Here is a 26,264-nt window from a genome sequence, read left to right on the forward strand (position 1 = left end):
AGGCAGCGTGCTGTGTTGTCATGGTGACCAGGGCCGGTGAGTTGTTAGTGATTATCGCTCTTGATGTCTCCATATCGGTGCTGCGCGCAGGAGGGGCGGGGGAGGGAGGCCTGCTGGGGTTTGTAGTCCCATCTCAGGTGTGTTTGGGTTTTATGTCAATAAAGCATCATAATTGTAGAAGTAACTTCCAAACAGACGTGCGGTCATTAATGCACCTGCGAATGGAAGACAAACGTGGCGCAAAAGATGAGTCATTTTTGCGAAAGGCCTCCATGTGCAAAAAATAAAAATCAGCATTCGCCTGTTTTCCGGCTGCGCTGGCAGTGCTTGCATGCTTTGAGTGGCGTCCCTGTAATGGCGGCTCACATGGCGGAATGCGAGGATAATTTTTTAGCACGGATTCCACCTCCAAAACTGCGGCTGAAATCCACGGCTAAATGGCGCATCTGCTGATCTCACGAATGGACATAAACGGCCTGCGGAATTCCCGCTGCTGATCCTGCGTGCCGCGGCATTAACGAGCGAGACGCCGTTCCCTCCGTTTTTTTCCCGTAAAACGTATTTCAGATCTGCAGCGAAGAATCTATTGTATAATCGTCGCGGATTACCATGCAGATGAAATGCGCAGGCGTCATGGCGGAAGTCTGAGCCAGGGGTGACCTGCCATAGATGTCGGGGGAAGGCGTGCAGACAGCCCAGTACACGGCGCATCGATTAGGAGGCCTGCGCCAAACTTTGTAGTGAGTTGTTCCAGCCGCTCTCTCTACGGATGCGTTCACACGGGCGGCGAGCGCGATAATGGTAGGACACCGCGCACTAATAGCGCTCGCAGACCTCTCCATTTTCAGTGAGTTTTATGCATTTTTGCGTGCGATTTTTCATGTGCGTAAATAAATCACGGTTCTGTAGTAAAATAGAAAAAGCGCATCTCAGTAGCCGCTAATGAACGCGCGAGCGCGATACGTTTAGAAAAGAATGTGAGGAATCGCGCCAAAACAAGACCTGCGGTGATTGTTGTATCGCGGCCCATCGGTCGGAGAGACAAATCGCTGCTGTGAATAAACGTGTAGAGATCACGCGCGTTCGGTCCGCATCGCAGTCAGATCGGAACATGTGTGGAAATCGCCGTGTAAACGCTCCCCAATCGCCCATTGTGTTCTATAGGTGTCTCTCTTAAACCCCCCGCCCGTGTGCGCTGCGCCGTCTCCACGCGAATGTGATGCCTTTTTTCTATTTTAACTATAGGAACAACATGCACTTTTTTTTTTCACGCACGTGAAGAACACGAATGAAAACTGCCCACTTCAGGGGGCATTTAGCGATGGAGCTGGACGAGACGGTATGTAGCAGAGCTGTGTGCCCGCATCCACAGTGCTGGGTGACGCTGCGGAGGATAGAACATGGCAACCCGCGGTACCGGCTGCCACCAGCCATCTCCAGACACCCCTCCCAGCCTGAAGGTACAGTGTAGACTGACACCGCGGTATTCTGTTCTCTGGCCTGCTGCCTCATTCTGTCTGTTCCTGATCTTCCTGAAGCAGGAGGACTCCCCGTCCTGAGTGTCACCACCCTGCGAGGGGGCCGAGCCGTGCATGATGGGAGTGATAGTCATCACCGCATGACAGAGGAACGCAGCTCCGAAGCCTCATCTACCCCACTGTACAAGATATACAGCAGCACCGCCACCTGCAGGTGAGGCTGGGGAGTGCAGCTCTCATAGCTATACTTTGTCAGAAACACTCCGCCCCCAGAAGAAGTTGTCCTTCTGCTGCAGACCCCCGCATGCAGCTCCATCTCAGGCAGATCTGTAAATGATGAGAGTTGTGGTGATTAGATGAACGGTCTTGTCACCGGAGGCCCTAAAACTGGTTCCCCCCTTGGCCTATAAGAGGCTCTCGGAGGCTCCTTGTGTGTAGTGACCTCTTCTTCCGCTTGTAGAGCCTGTTGGCCACTAGACGCCTCTACGACGCAGAGAAGAGATTTCACCCCGTTACCAGAGTCTCTGCCCCCCGTATCACATCTTGTATCCAAGCTAAAGGCGGTACAACAAGGTACTAGAGCCTCCATGCCCCAGTATCACATCTTGTATCCAAGCTAGAGGTGGTATCACATCTTGTATCTAATGTAGAGGCGGTACAACAGGGGACTAGAGCCTCCATGCCCACCCGTATCACATCTTGTATCCAAGCTAGAGGTGGTACAACAGGGTACTAGAGCCTCCATGCCCGCCTGTATCACATCTTGTATCCAAGCTAGAGGTTGTACAACAGGGTACTAGAGCCTCCATGTCCACCTGCATCACATCTTGTATCCAAGCTAGAGGTGGTACAACAGGGTACTAGAGCCTCCATGCCCACCTGTATCACATCTTGTATCCAAGCTAGAGGTGGTACAACAGGTTACTAGAGCCTCCATTCCCACCTGTATCACATCTTGTATCCAAGCTAGAGGCGGTACAACAGGGTACTAGAGCCTCCATGCCCACCTGTATCCCATCTTGTATCCAAGCTAGAGGCGGTACAACAGGGTACTAGAGCCTCCATGCCCGCCCGTATCACATCTTGTATCCAAGCTAGAGGTTGTACAACAGGGTACTAGAGCCTCCATGTCCACCTGCATCACATCTTGTATCCAAGCTAGAGGTGGTACAACAGGGTACTAGAGCCTCCATGCCCACCTGTATCACATCTTGTATCCAAGCTAGAGGTGGTACAACAGGTTACTAGAGCCTCCATGCCCACCTGTATCACATCTTGTATCCAAGCTAGAGGCGGTACAACAGGGTACTAGAGCCTCCATGCCCACCTGTATCCCATCTTGTATCCAAGCTAGAGGCGGTACAACAGGGTACTAGAGCCTCCATGCCCCCCATATCACATCTTGTATCCAAGCTAGAGGTGGTACAACAGGGTCCTAGAGCCTCCCTTCCTCAATAAATGATCCTTTTGTAATGATATTGTACTCTGACTACTTCTCGGGGAGGGATGTTACTGATCCATCCATTTTCACCTTTGTGTTCTCAGTATGGAGAAGGTCTTCTTTCCTGGTATGAACTCGTACAGCGAGATAGTCGCCCCGTCACGGAGGTCGGGATCCTACTTCTCTGGCAGGAAGCCTCAGCGGGTAAGTAATATCTACCAAAGGCTTCAGAGGGATAGGGAGATGGCAGCAGGACCGTAACATGATCTTAATAATGCTTCTACCATACCAGCTGCTGGGTACTTGTATCCCCAGAGGCCCCTCCCTAAGGGGGAGGTACTTCTATGGTTGCTGCTGGGACCTGTTCTAGTACATAGGTTTTCAGCAGCATACCCCCACAGGTGTGGAATGATTGAGCTGGTGGGTGTGTCCAGTCAGCCGATCCCAAGGCCTGTGCCCATACATATAATATATATATATATATATATATATATATATATATATATATATATATATATACCAGCTCCTTTACTAGGGGCTGCTGGTCTTTCTGTCTGTTCTGGTGTGAGCAGTGTCATGCTCCTGCAGCTCTGTGCAGTCTTCTGTATCGTCTGTGCATGTGCTGGACATGAGGTGTCTGTGCAGCACAGATCATTGATTGAGTGTGAACAGCGTCATGTTCCTGCATATCTGTGCAACTCTTGGTATGTTTAGTGTGAGCGGTGGGTCCTTTATCATCTAGTAAGAGGTAGGTCCCTAGGTTCCAGTGTGAGGATGTCCCTATCGGGACGATTGCCCCACATTGCAGGCAGGTTTCCTGGGGTTAGTTGTCTTATTAGTCTAGGGCAGTGATTCCCAACCGGGGTGCTGTGGCTCTCTGGCTGGAAATCACGTCGGTATTATTGTATCTTGTCGCCACCAGGAAGTTCTGGTGGAGACAAGATTTACAGGGGGGACGCCCCCTGATGCTGATTGGCCGCCAGTTTCCTGCTTGTCATCAGGCTCACAGGTCCTTGCAGTCAGTCAGAAACTTGTGTGCTCAGGCGTCGGGGAAAGCAGCGATGGCGTTGAGAGAGGTGTAGCTGCTACAGGAGCCAGGCCAGAGCCAGGTGGTCTCCACCAATACAGGGGGTCGCCACTCCCACCGGGGCCACCAATACAGGGGGTCGCCACTCTTACCCGGGCCACCAACATGGGGGTGGGGGGGGGACACTATTATTACACGGGGCAGATTAGTTGTGGAATCCATAGTAGCTGTAGCAGCAAGGTGGATGAGATTTTGAAAATCACCCACACGGTGTGGAAACAATCTGTACAAAACCCGTGCGGACGCTGACATGAGGGGCGGGATTTAATTCCGCAGCATGTTAATTTTAAATATAATGTATATCAATAGCCCATCCAGCGCTTATCCCTGTGTGTTTTTTAAACAGCCCTATCCTCTTAATAACTATGGAGGGAGAAATTATGTCATAGTAATCCACACCCCTGACCACACCATAACCACACACCCTTTTGGTAGAGGTGCCACGCCGTAAAAGATTTTCCCCAGGGGTGCCCCAAGGCTGAAAAGGTTAGGAAGCACTGGTCTAGGGACCCATGAGACAACGAGGACCCTTAAAGTCGGGCTCGCGGGCTTAAGTATCTTAGCCAAAATGCGAACTCATACCTTGTACATTCTATAGCTCTTCCATCTGGCTGTGTGTTCAGGTACGCTGGTGAGTGTTTTGACCGTTTGTCAGTCATTGGTTTATGTCGGTCCGCGAGTGTGAAGTCCGTTTGGCATTTCTGTTCGGTCTGGTTTCCCAGTTCGTGAGTGTGAGTGGCGCGGTGTTTGTCTGCTGCTCAGTTATGTCCACGGTTTCCGAGTCCAGTCCGCAGTTCTGCGGTTCAGTCTGAGTTCACCTGCCTGGAGTTTCATGTCCGGTTCTGCGGTTCACGTGCCGGTAAGACTCTGCGGAGTGTTCATGGCCCAGTTTGACGTTACACCAGCGCTGTGATGTCCCTCTTGGGGATCTGGCTGGTGATGACTAGTTAAGCCCACACAGTGGCCGCCCTTGTTGGATACAATCAACCTCCCGTGATATTGCCACAGGGACTAAATGACAGGTGCTACCCACAATGCATTGCCTTTCAGGTGGAGATCCTTCATCCCTCTTTCCAGGATAGAAGGAGCAGAGAGATGACTATGGTGTGGGTGCCAAACGCCCAGCACCAGCCTCCAAGGACCGAGGAGAGGTGAGGAGTACGGGACACCCTGCGGCGGACAGGGACAGGTTTACTGCAGTCACCTTAATATATACAGGTTCTGTGCCGGTCGGAGAGTTTGTGTAAAATGTCCTGTCTATTTTCTTCTTAGAGAAAAACCACTTAAAGTTTGGATCAAAGATTTTTCATTTACAGAACTGCAAGGAGAAAGGGGAGCGGGAAAGAAAAGTCCTCCTCACCGGGTAATGTTTGATAATAGTGGTACCCATAATGCACTGCAGCAGAGAGGATCACCCCCAAACACCGTGTCCAATGGGAATTTAGTGTTCTTGTACATAGAGGGCAGTATTATAGTAGTTATATTCTTGTACATAGGAGGCAGTATTATAGTAGTTATATTCTTGTACATAGGGGGCAGTATTATAGTAGTTATATTCTTGTACATAGGGGGCAGTATTATAGTAGTTATATTCTTGTACATAGGGGGCAGTATTATAGTAGTTATATTCTCGTACATAGGGGGCAGTATTATAGTAGTTATATTCTTGTATATAGGGAGCAGTATTATAGTAGTTATATTCTTGTACATAGGGGGCAGTATTATAGTAGTTATATTCTTGTACATAGGGGGGCAGTATTATAGTAGTTATATACTTGTACATAGGAGCAGTATTATAGTAGTTATATTCTTGTACATAGGGGGCAGTATTATAGTAGTTATATTCTTGTACATAGGGGGCAGTATTATAGTAGTTATATTCTTGTACATAGGAGGCAGTATTATAGTAGTTATATTCTTGTACATAGAGGGCAGTATTATAGTAGTTATATTCTTGTACATAGGGGGCAGTATTATAGTAGTTATATTCTTGTACATAGGAGGCAGTATTATAGTAGTTATATTCTTGTACATAGAGGGCAGTATTATAGTAGTTATATTCTTGTACATAGGGGGCAGTATTATAGTAGTTATATTCTTGTACATAGGAGGCAGTATTATAGTAGTTATATTCTTGTACATAGGAGCAGTATTATAGTAGTTATATTCTTGTACATAGGGGGCAGTATTATAGTAGTTATATTCTTGTACACAGGGGGCAGTATTATAGTAGTTATATTCTTGTACATAGGGGGCAGTATTATAGTAGTTATATTCTTGTACATAGGAGCAGTATTATAGTAGTTATATTCTTGTACATAGGGGGCAGTATTATAGTAGTTATATTCTTGTACACAGGGGGCAGTATTATAGTAGTTATATTCTTGTACATAGGAGGCAGTATTATAGTAGTTATATTCTTGTACATAGGGGGCAGTATTATAGTAGTTATATTCTTGTACATAGGGGGCAGTATTATAGTAGTTATATTCTTGTACATAGGGGGCAGTATTATAGTAGCTATATTCTTGTACATAGGAGGCAGTATTATAGTAGTTATATTCTTGTACATAGGAGGCAGTATTATAGTAGTTATATTCTTGTACATAGGGGCAGTATTATAGTAGTTATATTCTTGTACATAGGGGACAGTATTATAGTAGTTATATTCTTGTACATAGGGGCAGTATTATAGTAGTTATATTCTTGTACATAGGGGGCAGTATTATAGTAGTTATATTCTCGTACATAGGGGGGCAGTATTATAGTAGTTATATTCTTGTACATAGGAGCAGTATTATAGTAGTTATATTCTTGTACATAGGGGGCAGTATTATAGTAGTTATATTCTTGTACATAGGCGGCAGTATTATAGTAGTTATATTCTTGTACATAGGGGGCAGTATTATAGTAGTTATATTCTTGTACATAGGAGGCAGTATTATAGTAGTTATATTCTTGTACATAGGAGGCAGTATTATAGTAGTTATATTCTTGTACATAGGGGGCAGTATTATCGTAGTTATATTCTTGTACATAGGGGCAGTATTATAGTAGTTATATTCTTGTACATAGGGGGCAGTATTATAGTAGTTATATTCTTGTACATAGGAGGCAGTATTATAGTAGTTATATTCTTGTACATAGAGGGCAGTATTATAGTAGTTATATTCTTGTACATAGGAGCAGTATTATAGTAGTTATATTCTTGTACATAGGGGGCAGTATTATAGTAGTTATATTCTTGTACATAGGAGGCAGTATTATAGTAGTTATATTCTTGTACATAGGAGCAGTATTATAGTAGTTATATTCTTGTACATAGGGGGCAGTATTATAGTAGTTATATTCTTGTACACAGGGGGCAGTATTATAGTAGTTATATTCTTGTACATAGGGGGCAGTATTATAGTAGTTATATTCTTGTACATAGGAGCAGTATTATAGTAGTTATATTCTTGTACATAGGGGGCAGTATTATAGTAGTTATATTCTTGTACACAGGGGGCAGTATTATAGTAGTTATATTCTTGTACATAGGAGGCAGTATTATAGTAGTTATATTCTTGTACATAGGGGGCAGTATTATAGTAGTTATATTCTTGTACATAGGGGGCAGTATTATAGTAGTTATATTCTTGTACATAGGGGACAGTATTATAGTAGTTATATTCTTGTACATAGGGGCAGTATTATAGTAGTTATATTCTTGTACATAGGGGGCAGTATTATAGTAGTTATATTCTCGTACATAGGGGGGCAGTATTATAGTAGTTATATTCTTGTACATAGGAGCAGTATTATAGTAGTTATATTCTTGTACATAGGGGGCAGTATTATAGTAGTTATATTCTTGTACATAGGCGGCAGTATTATAGTAGTTATATTCTTGTACATAGGAGGCAGTATTATAGTAGTTATATTCTTGTACATAGAGGGCAGTATTATAGTAGTTATATTCTTGTACATTGGAGGCAGTATTATAGTAGTTATATTCTTGTACATAGAGGGCAGTATTATAGTAGTTATATTCTTGTACATAGGAGCAGTATTATAGTAGTTATATTCTTGTACATAGGGGGCAGTATTATAGTAGTTATATTCTTGTACATAGGGGGCAGTATTATAGTAGTTATATTCTTGTACATAGGAGGCAGTATTATAGTAGTTATATTCTTGTACATAGGGGCAGTATTATAGTAGTTATATTCTTGTACATAGGGGACAGTATTATAGTAGTTATATTCTTGTACATAGGGGCAGTATTATAGTAGTTATATTCTTGTACATAGGGGGCAGTATTATAGTAGTTATATTCTTGTACATAGGGGGCAGTATTATAGTAGTTATATTCTTGTACATAGAGGGCAGTATTATAGTAGTTATATTCTTGTACATAGGGGGCAGTATTTTAGTAGTTATATTCTTGTACATAGGGGGCAGTATTATATTAGTTATATTCTTGTACGTAGGAGCAGTATTATAGTAGTTATATTCTTGTACATAGGGGGCAGTATTATAGTAGTTATATTCTTGTACATAGGGGGCAGTATTATAGTAGTTATATTCTTGTACATAGGGGGCAGTATTATAGTAGTTATATTCTCGTACATAGGGGGGCAGTATTATAGTAGTTATATTCTTGTACATAGGAGCAGTATTATAGTAGTTATATTCTTGTACATAGGGGGCAGTATTATAGTAGTTATATTCTTGTACATAGGAGGCAGTATTATAGTAGTTATATTCTTGTACATAGGAGGCAGTATTATAGTAGTTATATTCTTGTACATAGGGGCAGTATTATAGTAGTTATATTCTTGTACATAGGGGACAGTATTATAGTAGTTATATTCTTGTACATAGGGGCAGTATTATAGTAGTTATATTCTTGTACATAGGGGGCAGTATTATAGTAGTTATATTCTCGTACATAGGGGGGCAGTATTATAGTAGTTATATTCTTGTACATAGGAGCAGTATTATAGTAGTTATATTCTTGTACATAGGGGGCAGTATTATAGTAGTTATATTCTTGTACATAGGCGGCAGTATTATAGTAGTTATATTCTTGTACATTGGAGGCAGTATTATAATAGTTATATTCTTGTACATAGGCGGCAGTATTATAGTAGTTATATTCTTGTACATAGAGGGCAGTATTATAGTAGTTATATTCTTGTACATAGGCGTCAGTATTATAGTAGTTATATTCTTGTACATAGAGGGCAGTATTATAGTAGTTATATTCTTGTACATAGGCGGCAGTATTATAGTAGTTATATTCTTGTACATTGGAGGCAGTATTATAATAGTTATATTCTTGTACATAGGGGGCAGTATTATAGTAGTTATATTCTTGTACATAGAGGGCAGTATTATAGTAGTTATATTCTTGTACATTGGAGGCAGTATTATAGTAGTTATATTCTTGTACATAGAGGGCAGTATTATAGTAGTTATATTCTTGTACATAGGAGCAGTATTATAGTAGTTATATTCTTGTACATAGGGGGCAGTATTATAGTAGTTATATTCTTGTACATAGGGGGCAGTATTATAGTAGTTATATTCTTGTACATAGGAGGCAGTATTATAGTAGTTATATTCTTGAACATAGGGGCAGTATTATAGTAGTTATATTCTTGTACATAGGGGACAGTATTATAGTAGTTATATTCTTGTACATAGGGGCAGTATTATAGTAGTTATATTCTTGTACATAGGGGGCAGTATTATAGTAGTTATATTCTTGTACATAGGGGGCAGTATTATAGTAGTTATATTCTTGTACATAGAGGGCAGTATTATAGTAGTTATATTCTTGTACATAGGGGGCAGTATTTTAGTAGTTATATTCTTGTACATAGGGGGCAGTATTATATTAGTTATATTCTTGTACGTAGGAGCAGTATTATAGTAGTTATATTCTTGTACATAGGGGGCAGTATTATAGTAGTTATATTCTTGTACATAGGGGGCAGTATTATAGTAGTTATATTCTTGTACATAGGGGGCAGTATTATAGTAGTTATATTCTTGTACATAGGGGGCAGTATTACAGTAGTTATATTCTTGTACATAGGAGGCAGTATTATAGTAGTTATATTCTTGTACATAGGGGGCAGTATTACAGTAGTTATATTCTTGTAGATAGAGGGCAGTATTATAGTAGTTATATTCTTGTACATAGGAGCAGTATTATAGTAGTTATATTCTTGTACATAGGGGGCAGTATTATAGTAGTTATATTCTTGTACATAGGGAGGTAGTATTATAGTAGTTATATTCTTGTACATAGGGGGCAGTATTATAGTAGTTATATTCTTGTACATAGGGGGCAGTATTATAGTAGTTATATTCTTGTACATAGAGGGCAGTATTATAGTAGTTATATTCTTGTACATAGGGGGCAGTATTTTAGTAGTTATATTCTTGTACATAGGGGGCAGTATTATATTAGTTATATTCTTGTACGTAGGAGCAGTATTATAGTAGTTATATTCTTGTACATAGGGGGCAGTATTATAGTAGTTATATTCTTGTACATAGGGGGCAGTATTATAGTAGTTATATTCTTGTACATAGGGGGCAGTATTATAGTAGTTATATTCTTGTACATAGGGGGCAGTATTATAGTAGTTATATTCTTGTACATAGGGGGCAGTATTATAGTAGTTATATTCTTGTACATAGGGGGCAGTATTATAGTAGTTATATTCTTGTACATAGGGGGCAGTATTATAGTAGTTATATTCTTGTACATAGGGGGCAGTATTATAGTAGTTATATTCTCGTACATAGGGGGGCAGTATTATAGTAGTTATATTCTTGTACATAGGAGCAGTATTATAGTAGTTATATTCTTGTACATAGGGGGCAGTATTATAGTAGTTATATTCTTGTACATAGGGGGCAGTATTATAGTAGTTATATTCTTGTACATAGGAGGCAGTATTATAGTAGTTATATTCTTGTACATAGAGGGCAGTATTATAGTAGTTATATTCTTGTACATAGGGGGCAGTATTATAGTAGTTATATTCTTGTACATAGGAGGCAGTATTATAGTAGTTATATTCTTGTACATAGAGGGCAGTATTATAGTAGTTATATTCTTGTACATAGGAGCAGTATTATAGTAGTTATATTCTTGTACATAGGGGGCAGTATTATAGTAGTTATATTCTTGTACACAGGGGGCAGTATTATAGTAATTATATTCTTGTACATAGGAGGCAGTATTATAGTAGTTATATTCTTGTACATAGGGGGCAGTATTATAGTAGTTATATTCTTGTACATAGGGGGCAGTATTATAGTAGTTATATTCTTGTACATAGGGGGCAGTATTATAGTAGCTATATTCTTGTACATAGGAGGCAGTATTATAGTAGTTATATTCTTGTACATAGGAGGCAGTATTATAGTAGTTATATTCTTGTACATGGGGAGCAGTATTATAGTAGTTATATTCTTGTACATAGAGGGCAGTATTATAGTAGTTATATTCTTGTACATAGGAGCAGTATTATAGTAGTTATATTCTTGTACATAGGGGGCAGTATTATAGTAGTTATATTCTTGTACATAGGGGGCAGTATTACAGTAGTTATATTCTTGTACATAGGAGGCAGTATTATAGTAGTTATATTCTTGTACATAGGGGCAGTATTATAGTAGTTATATTCTTGTACATAGGGGACAGTATTATAGTAGTTATATTCTTGTACATAGGGGCAGTATTATAGTAGTTATATTCTTGTACATAGGGGGCAGTATTATAGTAGTTATATTCTCGTACATAGGGGGGCAGTATTATAGTAGTTATATTCTTGTACATAGGAGCAGTATTATAGTAGTTATATTCTTGTACATAGGGGGCAGTATTATAGTAGTTATATTCTTGTACATAGGGGGCAGTATTATAGTAGTTATATTCTTGTACATAGGAGGCAGTATTATAGTAGTTATATTCTTGTAAATAGAGGGCAGTATTATAGTAGTTATATTCTTGTACATTGGAGGCAGTATTATAGTAGTTATATTCTTGTACATAGAGGGCAGTATTATAGTAGTTATATTCTTGTACATAGGAGCAGTATTATAGTAGTTATATTCTTGTACATAGGGGGCAGTATTATAGTAGTTATATTCTTGTACATAGGGGGCAGTATTATAGTAGTTATATTCTTGTACATAGGAGGCAGTATTATAGTAGTTATATTCTTGTACATAGGGGCAGTATTATAGTAGTTATATTCTTGTACATAGGGGACAGTATTATAGTAGTTATATTCTTGTACATAGGGGCAGTATTATAGTAGTTATATTCTTGTATATAGGGGGCAGTATTATAGTAGTTATATTCTTGTACATAGGGGGCAGTATTATAGTAGTTATATTCTTGTACATAGAGGGCAGTATTATAGTAGTTATATTCTTGTACATAGGGGGCAGTATTTTAGTAGTTATATTCTTGTACATAGGGGGCAGTATTATATTAGTTATATTCTTGTACGTAGGAGCAGTATTATAGTAGTTATATTCTTGTACATAGGGGGCAGTATTATAGTAGTTATATTCTTGTACATAGGGGGCAGTATTATAGTAGTTATATTCTTGTACATAGGGGGCAGTATTATAGTAGTTATATTCTTGTACATAGGGGGCAGTATTACAGTAGTTATATTCTTGTACATAGGAGGCAGTATTATAGTAGTTATATTCTTGTACATAGGGGGCAGTATTACAGTAGTTATATTCTTGTAGATAGAGGGCAGTATTATAGTAGTTATATTCTTGTACATAGGAGCAGTATTATAGTAGTTATATTCTTGTACATAGGGGGCAGTATTATAGTAGTTATATTCTTGTACATAGGGAGGTAGTATTATAGTAGTTATATTCTTGTACATAGGGGGCAGTATTATAGTAGTTATATTCTTGTACATAGGGGGCAGTATTATAGTAGTTATATTCTTGTACATAGGAGCAGTATTATAGTAGTTATATTCTTGTACATAGAGGGCAGTATTATAGTAGTTATATTCTTGTACATAGGGGGCAGTATTTTAGTAGTTATATTCTTGTACATAGGGGGCAGTATTATATTAGTTATATTCTTGTACGTTGGAGCAGTATTATAGTAGTTATATTCTTGTACATAGGGGGCAGTATTATGGTAGTTATATTCTTGTACATAGGGGGCAGTATTATAGTAGTTATATTCTTGTACATAGGGGGCAGTATTATAGTAGTTATATTCTTGTACATAGGGGGCAGTATTACAGTAGTTATATTCTTGTACATAGGAGGCAGTATTATAGTAGTTATATTCTTGTACATAGGGGGCAGTATTACAGTAGTTATATTCTTGTAGATAGAGGGCAGTATTATAGTAGTTATATTCTTGTACATAGGGGGCAGTATTATAGTAGTTATATTCTTGTACATAGGGGGCAGTATGATAGTAGTTATATTCTTGTACATAGGAGCAGTATTATAGTAGTTATATTCTTGTACATAGGGGGCAGTATTATAGTAGTTATATTCTTGTACACAGGGGGCAGTATTATAGTAGTTATATTCTTGTACATAGGAGGCAGTATTATAGTAGTTATATTCTTGTACATAGGGGGCAGTATTATAGTAGTTATATTCTTGTACATAGGGGGCAGTATTATAGTAGTTATATTCTTGTACATAGGAGGCAGTATTATAGTAGTTATATTCTTGTACATAGGGGGCAGTATTATAGTAGCTATATTCTTGTACATAGGAGGCAGTATTATAGTAGTTATATTCTTGTACATAGGAGGCAGTATTATAGTAGTTATATTCTTGTACATGGGGAGCAGTATTATAGTAGTTATATTCTTGTACATAGAGGGCAGTATTATAGTAGTTATATTCTTGTACATAGGAGCAGTATTATAGTAGTTATATTCTTGTACATAGGGGGCAGTATTATAGTAGTTATATTCTTGTACATAGGGGGCAGTATTACAGTAGTTATATTCTTGTACATAGGAGGCAGTATTATAGTAGTTATATTCTTGTACATAGGGGCAGTATTATAGTAGTTATATTCTTGTACATAGGGGACAGTATTATAGTAGTTATATTCTTGTACATAGGGGCAGTATTATAGTAGTTATATTCTTGTACATAGGGGGCAGTATTATAGTAGTTATATTCTCGTACATAGGGGGGCAGTATTATAGTAGTTATATTCTTGTACATAGGAGCAGTATTATAGTAGTTATATTCTTGTACATAGGGGGCAGTATTATAGTAGTTATATTCTTGTACATAGGGGGCAGTATTATAGTAGTTATATTCTTGTACATAGGAGGCAGTATTATAGTAGTTATATTCTTGTAAATAGAGGGCAGTATTATAGTAGTTATATTCTTGTACATTGGAGGCAGTATTATAGTAGTTATATTCTTGTACATAGAGGGCAGTATTATAGTAGTTATATTCTTGTACATAGGAGCAGTATTATAGTAGTTATATTCTTGTACATAGGGGGCAGTATTATAGTAGTTATATTCTTGTACATAGGGGGCAGTATTATAGTAGTTATATTCTTGTACATAGGAGGCAGTATTATAGTAGTTATATTCTTGTACATAGGGGCAGTATTATAGTAGTTATATTCTTGTACATAGGGGACAGTATTATAGTAGTTATATTCTTGTACATAGGGGCAGTATTATAGTAGTTATATTCTTGTACATAGGGGGCAGTATTATAGTAGTTATATTCTTGTACATAGGGGGCAGTATTATAGTAGTTATATTCTTGTACATAGAGGGCAGTATTATAGTAGTTATATTCTTGTACATAGGGGGCAGTATTATAGTAGGTATATTCTTGTACATAGGGGGCAGTATTTTAGTAGTTATATTCTTGTACATAGGGGGCAGTATTATATTAGTTATATTCTTGTACGTAGGAGCAGTATTATAGTAGTTATATTCTTGTACATAGGGGGCAGTATTATAGTAGTTATATTCTTGTACATAGGGGGCAGTATTATAGTAGTTATATTCTTGTACATAGGGGGCAGTATTATAGTAGTTATATTCTTGTACATAGGGGGCAGTATTACAGTAGTTATATTCTTGTACATAGGAGGCAGTATTATAGTAGTTATATTCTTGTACATAGGGGGCAGTATTACAGTAGTTATATTCTTGTAGATAGAGGGCAGTATTATAGTAGTTATATTCTTGTACATAGGAGCAGTATTATAGTAGTTATATTCTTGTACATAGGGGGCAGTATTATAGTAGTTATATTCTTGTACATAGGGAGGTAGTATTATAGTAGTTATATTCTTGTACATAGGGGGCAGTATTATAGTAGTTATATTCTTGTACATAGGGGGCAGTATTATAGTAGTTATATTCTTGTACATAGGAGCAGTATTATAGTAGTTATATTCTTGTACATAGAGGGCAGTATTATAGTAGTTATATTCTTGTACATAGGGGGCAGTATTTTAGTAGTTATATTCTTGTACATAGGGGGCAGTATTATATTAGTTATATTCTTGTACGTTGGAGCAGTATTATAGTAGTTATATTCTTGTACATAGGGGGCAGTATTATAGTAGTTATATTCTTGTACATAGGGGGCAGTATTATAGTAGTTATATTCTTGTACATAGGGGGCAGTATTATAGTAGTTATATTCTTGTACATAGGGGGCAGTATTACAGTAGTTATATTCTTGTACATAGGAGGCAGTATTATAGTAGTTATATTCTTGTACATAGGGGGCAGTATTACAGTAGTTATATTCTTGTAGATAGAGGGCAGTATTATAGTAGTTATATTCTTGTACATAGGGGGCAGTATTATAGTAGTTATATTCTTGTACATAGGGGGCAGTATTATAGTAGTTATATTCTTGTACATAGGGGCAGTATTATAGTAGTTATATTCTTGTACATAGGGGGCAGTATTATAGTAGTTATATTATTGTACATAGGGAGCAGTATTATAGTAGTTATATTCTTGTACATAGGGGGCAGTATTATAGTAGTTATGTTCTTGTACATTGGAGGCAGTATTATAGTAGTTATATTCTTGTACATAGGGGCAGTATTATAGTAGTTATATTCTTGTACATAGGGGGCAGTATTATAGTAGTTATATTCTTGTACATAGGGGGCAGTATTATAGTAGTTATATTCTTGTACATAGGAGGCAGTATTATAGTAGTTATATTCTTGTACATAGGGGGCAGTATTATAGTAGTTATATTCTTGTACATTGGAGCAGTATTATAGTAGTTATATCCTTGTACATAGGAGCAGTATTACAGTAGTTATATTCTTGTACATAGGGGGCAGTATTATAGTAGTTATATTCTTGTACATAGGGGGCAGTATTATAGTAGTTATATTCTTGTACATAGGGGGCAGTACTATAGTAGTTATATTCTTGTACATAGGAGCAGTATTATAGTAGTTATATTCTTTTACATAGGGGGCAGTATTATAGTAGTTATATTCTTGTACATAGGGAGCAGTATTATAGTAGTTATATTCTTGTACATAGGGGGCAGTATTATAGTAGTTATATTCTTGTACATAGGGGGCAGTATTATAGTAGTTATATTCTTGTACATAGGAGGCAGTATTATAGTAGTTATATTCTTGTACATATGGGGCAGTATTATAGTAGTTATATTCTTGTACATAGGGGGCAGTATTATAGTAGTTATATTCCTGTACATAGGGGGCAGTATTATAGTAGTTATATTCTTGTACATAGGGGGCAGTATTATAGTAGTTATATTCTTGTACATAGGGGGCAGAATTATAGTAGTTATATTCTTGTACATAGGGGGCAGTATTATAGTAGAGATATATATATATATATATATATATATATATATATATATATATATATATATATATATATATATATATATATATATATATATATTTTTTTTTTTTTTTTTTTTTTTTTTTGTTTAGACCACAAATAAGAAACAGACGAAGCCTCCTACCGGCGGTTGTCCTCTTAATCCTGCATTGATTGGATCTTCACCATCGCCTCAGACAAAGAACTGCATGATGACAAGGTGGTAATATTTGTGTTTCCTGGCACCTCCATGATATTTTGGGAGGGAGTGATCTTTGGGGGACAATGATGTGAAGGCAGCAGATCTTCTGTACGGTGATCTCTAATGAACATTCAGATAGAATTAAGTAGGGTTCTTCTACTTCTCTATAATCCGTTGCCTTTAGCCATACAGATACCTCGCCAGGGGAGTGCAGGGACAGCCTGAGGTAGCACCAAGGTGCGGTAGTAGACTTTATGACCAGCGGACACAAACTGACCCTCGAACTTCTCCATCTCTCAGTGGGATATTAGTGGAGAATCGGCGGGTCGTCCTGCACGATACCCGAGACAAGTGCCTGGCTGTGCCCCACATCGGCCAAGTGTACAGACTGGATGAGCAGGTTGGTTGGACAGAAGTGGAAATCATTCTTCTATTGGTTTGTAGTGGGAATTGGGAGAGGCTGAATGACTGAAGAGAAGTCCAGATAAGTCCTCCGCCCCACGATCACTACTTTATGTCACGTATCTCCGGTACTGATACAACCTCCAGAGACATTTACATCATATATGTTATATAAGCTGCTCCCATTATAACGTTTGGGTACTGATACAACCTCCAGAGACATCATATATGTGACTGATATCAGCCGCTCCCATTATAACGCTCCAGTACCAATATAATCTCCAGAGAGATTTATATCATATATGTGATATCAGCCGCTCCCATTATAACACTCCAGTACTGATATAACCTCCAGAAACATCATATATGTGACTGATATCTTCTGTTCCTCTTATAACGCTCTGGGACTATTATCAGTTGTGGACTATTTGTTAGACGATCACCATTGATTCGGATTCTTCCTGCAGCGTCCGCTACGGAACAACATGGAGATCGACCTAGACCGTATCAGGAACCAGTATTACCTGTGGAAGAAATATATTCACCTCGCCCGTCCCAGTCACCGGATCTCACCAGCAGGTAAACTGGAAATCACGTAGGCCGCGCTCACGGGCGTTTCAAATGCCGCACTAAACGCTGTAAAACTCCATTGATTTCAACGGGGCTTCTCAGATGAGCGTTTGAGCGCGGTGTTTCTAAAGCCGCGACTTTTTAGCGCTGTCTGCTCTATTTTAGTGCATTTCAGCGGTTATTACTGCACCTCATCACCCACTGCAATGAGGGGGGGACACTTAAAATCGCTTTTGAACATATTTATAAACGGCGTTCGTAAACGCTGTAAAGCGCCTCTGAGAGCAGCCTTGGCATTTCTGCCTAATTCACTCTGATCAGACTCCATCATGGAGGAGACTCCCTGAGCAGCGTCACCCCTTTTTATTAACACTTCGTATTCCCTGCATGATGGGTGACTGCCCTCTTAACCCCTTAGTGACGGGGCTGATTTTGGCCATAAGAACTCAATGACTTTTGTGGGATTTTATCTCCACTTTGCAAGAGCCATAACTGTTTTATTTCTCCGCTGACTCAGCCGTATGGAGGCTTGTATTGTTGCATGATGAGCTGTAGTTTTTATTTGTACCATTTTGGGGTACAGATGGCTTTTTGGTCACTGTTATTACTTTTATTGGGAGGCAAAATGAACAAAAAAAGCATTCGGGCTTAGTCTTTACCCTTTATTTTCTTTATGGCATTTGCCTTGCGGACTAAAGAGTGTGTTCATTCTGTTGAATGGGTCATCCCAGATTTTTTGTTAATTATTTTTTAAGCCAAGAGGAGAAAGTGCTCAAAAAAGGCTTTTATACTAGTTTTTTTAATGTGTTTTTTTTTTTTTTACAAATTTTTTTATGACTCTGTAGGGGACTTGAACCTGTAATGCTATGATCACTCTGATAATACATTGCAGTACTTCTGGCCATGACAAACTGTTGGCCCTCCGCAATTACATGGCAGAGGACTGATGACCTCACAGAGGGAGCGCCCTCTGTCTGTGAACACTTTACATGCTGAGATCAATGATCCCCACTGTTGCAGCGGGAAGCCGGCTGTCTGAGCCCCCGCCATCCATAGGACGTACGTTTATGTTCATTTGTGGGAGCCCCTTCCCAGAAGAGACATACATTTACATCCTGGGCAGGGAAAGGGTTAAAGGGGTGGTCTTATCCCAGCACTTCCTGGCTGACATAAGGGAACCCGCTGCTGGTTTCCCGAACCCCCCCATCCTTGTGGAAAGAGCCGAAGCGACTGCGTTACGCTTTTTCCATAACTCTCATTGAAGTAAATAGGAATTATGGAAACGGCATACTTTACCCTTTAGATGCAGCAACATTTAAAAGGCCCAACAGTGGGACGGGCCATCCGAATACCCCACCCACCACAAGATGGCGGGATGCCATTATGGTCTTATGAAGTCTGCCATGGAGTTCTGCCCATTAAGCCCTGCCTGTGGTTGTTGTCGCATCAAAAAATAAAATGATTTTAAAAAATGTAAATTTGGTATAGCTGTTTTTGTAAAAGTCCCATTTATTAAAATATCACATTATTAATCCCGCACGGTAAATGCTGTCAGAAAAAAAAAAGAATCGCACTTTTCTGGTCACCCTGTATAGGATGCTGCTTAGCTGATTGCTTCTGCTGCGTGGCAAACGTCGCTATGTAGACCCGCCGATCCAAAAGTCGGACAATGCCAAAATAGTATTAATAAAAATATGTAGGCCGCCGCGCAAAATGTGCGCCCGCACACAACCCGATCTCCGCAAAGGTAAAACGTTATGGGGGTCAAAAAGGTCACAGGAAGCTACAAGTTATACTACATTAAGAAAACTGTAGAAATCTGGTATCTCCGTAATCGCAGCGCAGAATGAAGGTCATGCAGAGTTTTGAATGTCGGAAAAGCAAAGGTTTGTCAAAAATTGCACAATTGCATTTTTTACACCATTTCTGTCCACTTAGAGACCTTTAAGCTTCAAGAGGAGTCCGCATTAGTGTTGTAAGGGTGGTCTGTGGGCCCAGTGGTATTTAGGGGACCATAAAGTAATACCGCCACCTCTATACCTACAGGTATTGTAGCTGCAGAGATACTTATGGGCTTTGTGCCTTTTCAGATCACAGAACAAGTGATCCCGGAAGATCCCACAAGTCGGCGGCTCCGGATCTGCTTGACCAAATGGGACTATACCAGTACGACGCAGATTCTGCCCTCAGTTACTACAAGTCCCGGTCCTCGGAGACCCCCACAGGTACTGAGATGCATGGAGAACCTCTGTCTGTAGTACACGATATATATTACTGTACGGGCGTGTGATGAGGCCTCGTGCCAGAATGTGGCAGCAGGAAGTCACAATTGTTGCGCAAGTACCCACATTGTGACTTTATACAGGTTTACCACTGTCAGTGCCCAAATAATACCTCCATACAACGTCCACATAATGCTGCCATCCAGTGCATATCTATTTCTGCCATGTAGCATTCACATCATACTTTCATCCAACCACCACATAATACAGCCATCTAGTACCCATAAAATACCTCCCTACAACGTCCGAATACTATTGCCAGTGCCCATATAATACTTCCATGCAGTGGTTACATGTTACTGCCACCCAGCATCTACATAATACACTCGTTGATAAAACCACTCTCTACAATAGCTTGGATACATGATGTGATACGGGGGGCATGGGGGCTCTAGTCGTGCCGCCATGAGAGGAACACATGTGGCTGCAGGATGTCCTGAACATATCGCTGAGCGGTCATTGTCCCTCAGACAACTACTAGGGGGAACCGACTGTCATATGCGATGACCCCCCAGACCATCACACCAGCAGGGGGCAGTGTGCCGCTCCATAGCAGAGGCAGGATTAAGGTGCTCTCCCTGAGGTCTCCAGACATGAACACGGCCCTCGTCAGCGCCAAAACTAAACCTGGATTCACCGCTGAAGACAACCCAGTCCTAACAATCTGGTCAGACGCTCCTCTCTGCTGGTGGTCTGTAGGGGGCATCCTGAGCCCAGTCACCTTGTGTGCCCCATCCACTGGTCCCAACACCCCCTAACAGTCTGGTCAGACGCTCCTCTCTACTGGTGGTCTATAGGGGGCATCCTGAGCCCGGTCACCTTGTGTGCCCCCACAGATCCAATGGTCCCAACACCTCCTAACAGTCTGTTCAGACGCTTCTCTCTACTGGTGGTCTGTAGGGGGCGCCCTGAGCTCGGTCACCATGTGTGCCCCCATCCACTGGTCCCAACACCTCCTAACAGTCTGGTCAGACGCTCCTCTCTACTGGTGGTCTGTAGGGGGCATCCTGAGCTCGGTCACCATGTGTGCCCCCATCCACTGGTCCCAACACCTCCTAACAGTCTGGTCAGACGCTCCTCTCTACTGGTGGTCTATAGGGGGCATCCTGAGCCCGGTCACCTTGTGTGCCCCCACAGATCCAATGGTCCCAACACCTCCTAACAGTCTGGTCAGACGCTCCTCTCTACTGGTGGTCTGTAGGGGGCATCCTGAGCCCGGTCACCTTGTGTGCCCCCATCCACTTGTCCCAACACCTCCTAACAGTCTGGTCAGACGCTCCTCTCTACTGGTGGTCTGTAGGGGGCGCCCTGAGCTCGGTCACCATGTGTGCCCCCATCCACTGGTCCCAACACCTCCTAACAGTCTGGTCAGACGCTCCTCTCTACTGGTGGTCTGTAGGGGGCATCCTGAGCTCGGTCACCATGTGTGCCCCCATCCACTGGTCCCAACACCTCCTAACAGTCTGGTCAGACGCTCCTCTCTACTGGTGGTCTATAGGGGGCATCCTGAGCCCGGTCACCTTGTGTGCCCCCACAGATCCAATGGTCCCAACACCTCCTAACAGTCTGGTCAGACGCTCCTCTCTACTGGTGGTCTGTAGGGGGCATCCTGAGCCCGGTCACCTTGTGTGCCCCCATCCACTTGTCCCAACACCTCCTAACAGTCTGGTCAGACGCTCCTCTCTACTGGTGGTCTGTAGGGGGCGTCCTGAGTCCGGTCACCTTGTGTGCCCCCATCCACTGGTCCCAACACCTACTAACATTCTGATCAGATACTCCTCTCTACTGGTGGTCTGTAGGGGGCGTCCTGAGTCCGGTCACTTTGTGTGCCCCCATCCACTGGTCCCAACACCTCCTAACAGTCTGGTCAGACGCTCCTCTCTACTGGTGGTCTGTGGGGGGCATCCTGAGCTCGGTCACCCTGTGTGCCCCCATCCACTGGTCCCAACACCTCCTAACAGTCTGGTCAGACGCTCCTCTCTACTGGTGATCTGTGGGGGGCATCCTGAGCTCGGTCACCCTGTGTGCCCCCATCCATTGGTCCAACACCCCCTAACAGTCTGGTCAGAACGGCCGGTGGGGGACAATGCATGGATACGACCATCCAGCTTTTCACATCCCAATAATGCGCCCCCTTCTGGTAACGGAGTGAAATCTCTTCTCTGCGTCGTAGAAGCATCTAATGGTCAACAAGCTTTACAAGCGGAAGAAGAGTCAGTGCACACAAGGGGCCTCCGGGAGCCTTTTATAAATGCACTTTCATCCAGTCGCCTCTTCTTACTGCTATCCGGTCCCCACACACACATATAAAGCTGCCATCCCGTGGTCACCTATTACTGCCGTTCAGCACCCACCATAATACAGCTATACACAGCCTTCCACATGACCGCGCTGACCAGTAGTTATGTTCTTGCTGTTTGGTATGTTGTGATCCTTTCCCTTATGTCACCCGCAGGCTCTGTGATTTGCGACACGACAAGGTCACATGACTCTGGCAGCAGAAATTCACCATCTTTAGCTGAACTTTCACAGAAGTCCTGGATAGATGAAGACCCTTCTGCAGCAGCGGGGGACCCTCCTCAGGTCTTATGTTATCATATCCCACAAAGCCCTGGAAGGGCGGCCGCAGACATTAGGGGTATGGTGGTAATTTCGGTGGCATCTGCTGACAGTCTATCTATGGTCTCAGGAGATAAGCAGCTGCCAAAGGCCGCCAATCCCTGAGGAGTTTCCACCTGGGGGTTGTAGTTCTTCTGTAGTTGTCACTAAAGAATCCTAATCTTTAACCTGTGAATCTTTTAGCCAGCAGAGATGGAAGCCAAGAAGAGAGCCCAGGAGGACGTCCCCGGAGAGAAAATGGCGCAGTCCGTAAAGGCGACAGACGCCGCGGATATCCCTCCACAGCTTCCAGGTCAGTCAGAATAATAAGTCCCTCTAATTGTAATACCACCTCCATAATGCGGTCATACTGTACTTGGGTCATATAGTCATCCAGAACTAAAGTAATGCAATAATATGACTGCAGCGATGATGTATAACGGCGGGGACCAACAACGAGCGCTGCTGAGGGACACCCCCTACAAATATAAACCTTTATTCAGATACTTTAAACCATTCTTACCCCAAAAATACACACAAAATGCTAATAATCATGAAATACCTGCGTGCCGTCCTAGGGCAGCGGGTTATACAGCCGGTGTTACTGCAGCGTCACCGTTTGTTGCCTCACTACACACAGATAACTTTCCAGGGACAGCCGGTCTATATTGCAGGCGGGGCTCTGATAGCACACTAACCGTATATAGGACCTGCCTAACTGTGGGGTGACCGCCCTGACAAGGGCGCCCCCACTCAACATAAGCTAAACCCTGCTGTAACCCTACAAACCCTAACACCGCATCCACTGCAAACGAGTTTTTCCCAAATAGGTAGTTGACGGGGTCATCGGGGGATATTCATAGTAAGGAAGGACACGACCTGTCAAGAGAACTATCGGAGATCATACAGAACGATCTCTAGCGACCGCCCCAGTAAGCTAATCATTCCATGGAGGCCGGCTCACCTGCTGAACGGCCGTTATATTCACATATACAATTACATTGACTATTAGATATATAATTGATTATGCTATGTTGGTTCTGTCCTGTTGGATATGATCTACAAGCGTACATAATATGACCGCGCTCCTGTGTTTAGATCTAAACTGCCAGGATCTGAGGTTTCTCCCCTCCCGGCTGTTAGAGCAGGAGCCGGGCTGTCAGTAGTTAGCTGATCCACCGCCATAACAAGCTGTGTGTGCAGGTTTACAGCCCATCAGTGAGGTCAGTAAGAAGGCGTGTTGGTGGCACATATACAACATGCACTATTTACCCTCTCACTACATGATACTGCCATACAGCGCCCATATGATACTGCCATACAGCGCCCATATGATACCGCCATACAGCGCCCATATGATACCGCCATACAGCGCCCATATGATACCGCCATACAGCGCCCATATGATACCGCCATACAGCGCCCATATGATACCGCCATATATTGGAAGGTCTCCTAATTGCCTGATTTTCTGTTTTTGTGTTTTTCTGTACAGCCTTAGAACAGAATGACGTCCTCGAGGCCGAGGAATCGGCAGGCCCGAACGCATCACATGACCTGCCAGAACCTGCAGAGCAAAGTACAGTTGCCCCCCAAAATCCGGAGCAGAGAACGTCTTCTCCACAACCCAACCCGCCACCTCCCTCCCCAATGTAATGAAGCGCTGCACTACCCTCCGCTGCGGTGTCCCCACGGTGCTGCTGTAATACCGCTAGCTCATCATCTAGGGTGCCGGGACAACCACAGAACCCGGCTGGACTGAGTGCCCTGTTACAGTACCAGGCCCGATAGCCGGGCGATGCCCACAGACTGCAGTCATTGGTGTGCAGTCTCTAAAGCGGGCGTCTCCAGCTGCTGCAGAACATCAACTCGCTGTCAGGGCATGCTGGGAGTTGTAGTTTTGCAGCAGTTGGAGAATATTGGATTGCTGAGTTCTGCTCTGAAGCGACTCGTTTGGTTTATAGAAATGTCATTCCTCATATTGGACACAAGGGGGCAGCACAGGACGAGGAGAGTAGAACTGCAGGAAGCCGTCAGCTGATTCTCCCGACCCGCCTGCACACAGGAGTCTCTTAAGGGTCGTTTTACACAGGCGATAAAATTGCGCGATGCGAGAGTGAGTAAAGACGCAGAATTATGAGACCAATGATTTTTAATGGTTTCCTTCACATTTGCGATGTTTTCACTCATATTGCGTGAAAAAAAAATTGCGGCGTGCCAGATCTGTCTGCGTTTCGTGATTTCTTTTTTTTTTACCTCCCATGTTCCCATATGGAGCCTCCTTTTTATCGCATCGCACAGACTTGCGGTTTTAACATTAAAAGTCCTATTGACTTCGCAAGCAGCAGCGATGCTTCTGGGAGAACGAGCCTCGCTGACGCTCAAAAACGGAGAAAAGACGCAATTGTTGTCGCAGTAATATCGCGATTGCCCGTGTGAAACAAGCCTCAATGCGCATAACAAAGTCCATCAGTCAGTGCGGCTCTTAATGAGCCGTTCAGGACTGCAGGAAAGCTGGGTGACACTGTCCAAGGGGGGTGGGCTGTGACTGTAGGGGAAACTATTTGCCGTCGTGCAGGAGACTTCCTGTCAGCTCTTATACCTCCTGTAGTCATACAGGGCTATCGGACACCAGCGGACCCCCTGTGACATTGGCAGAACAGAAGGTCTGGAGACCCCAGCAGATACAAGGAGACCCCCAGCAGATACAAGGAGACCCCCAGCAGATACAAGGAGACCCCCACACATATAAGGAGACCCCCACAGATACAAGGAGGACTCCCGGCAGAAACAAGGAGACCCCGGCAGATATAAAAAGACCCCACAAATATAAGGTGACCCCCACACATCTCCGCTGTCCGCCCGCACAGAACATTCTGGAATACATAGAATAAAATGACTTCTTTCTCTGACTCCGATGTTTCCTATAAAGCTTCATATATTACAGCGTGAATGAGGGCGGAGCCTGAAGGTTACGGGCCCCGGTGTACAGTCTGTAGCGGGGCCCCCAGGCATCAGGCGCAGGGACTCCACTGTGGGATGGATATGAGACAGGACTGGTTGCTAGGGTCTCGCTGCCTGACAACGCCAGGTTACGGTATCTACAGTAACTGGACTGTCACTCGTGGGTCCGCTGTCCTTGCGCCAAAGGGGAGGAGCGTCGTGGCGATTATCGCGCCACTTCCTGCATTATACCAAGTATAAACTCCGGGCGGAGAAGCTTTACCCTTCATCACCTTGGAAATATAGAAGTGACGCATCGGAGCAGCAGAGCTGAGGATGTCGTCGTGTTCTCCCTGCACGGACGCGGCGCTGCGATG

The 26,264-nt window shown here is 42.2% G+C and overlaps 1 protein-coding gene across 4 annotated transcripts; it reads left to right on the forward strand.

Annotated features, from left to right (window-relative positions):
* Positions 1 to 25,856, forward strand: C10H9orf43 (chromosome 10 C9orf43 homolog). Of its 4 annotated transcripts, none has more exons than XM_066580104.1 (13): positions 1 to 36; positions 1,246 to 1,460; positions 1,539 to 1,692; positions 3,024 to 3,123; positions 5,057 to 5,157; positions 5,279 to 5,369; positions 17,004 to 17,110; positions 17,393 to 17,492; positions 17,962 to 18,073; positions 20,155 to 20,289; positions 22,802 to 22,929; positions 23,149 to 23,257; positions 24,440 to 25,856. In XM_066580104.1, exons 2-13 carry the CDS (start codon positions 1,289 to 1,291, stop codon positions 24,598 to 24,600), a joined length of 1,470 nt encoding a protein of 489 aa, XP_066436201.1. In that variant the 5' UTR covers positions 1 to 36; positions 1,246 to 1,288; the 3' UTR covers positions 24,601 to 25,856. The 4 variants fall into 4 exon arrangements, with proteins under 4 accessions (XP_066436201.1, XP_066436202.1, XP_066436203.1 ...); XM_066580105.1 differs by having other exon boundaries at positions 1,542 to 1,692; XM_066580106.1 differs by having other exon boundaries at positions 22,802 to 22,984; positions 24,440 to 24,560.
* Positions 25,857 to 26,264: the final 408 nt, after the last annotated feature.

Source organism: Eleutherodactylus coqui, chromosome 10 (assembly GCF_035609145.1).
Source record: "Eleutherodactylus coqui strain aEleCoq1 chromosome 10, aEleCoq1.hap1, whole genome shotgun sequence".
Classification (NCBI taxonomy): Eukaryota; Metazoa; Chordata; class Amphibia; order Anura; family Eleutherodactylidae; genus Eleutherodactylus; species Eleutherodactylus coqui.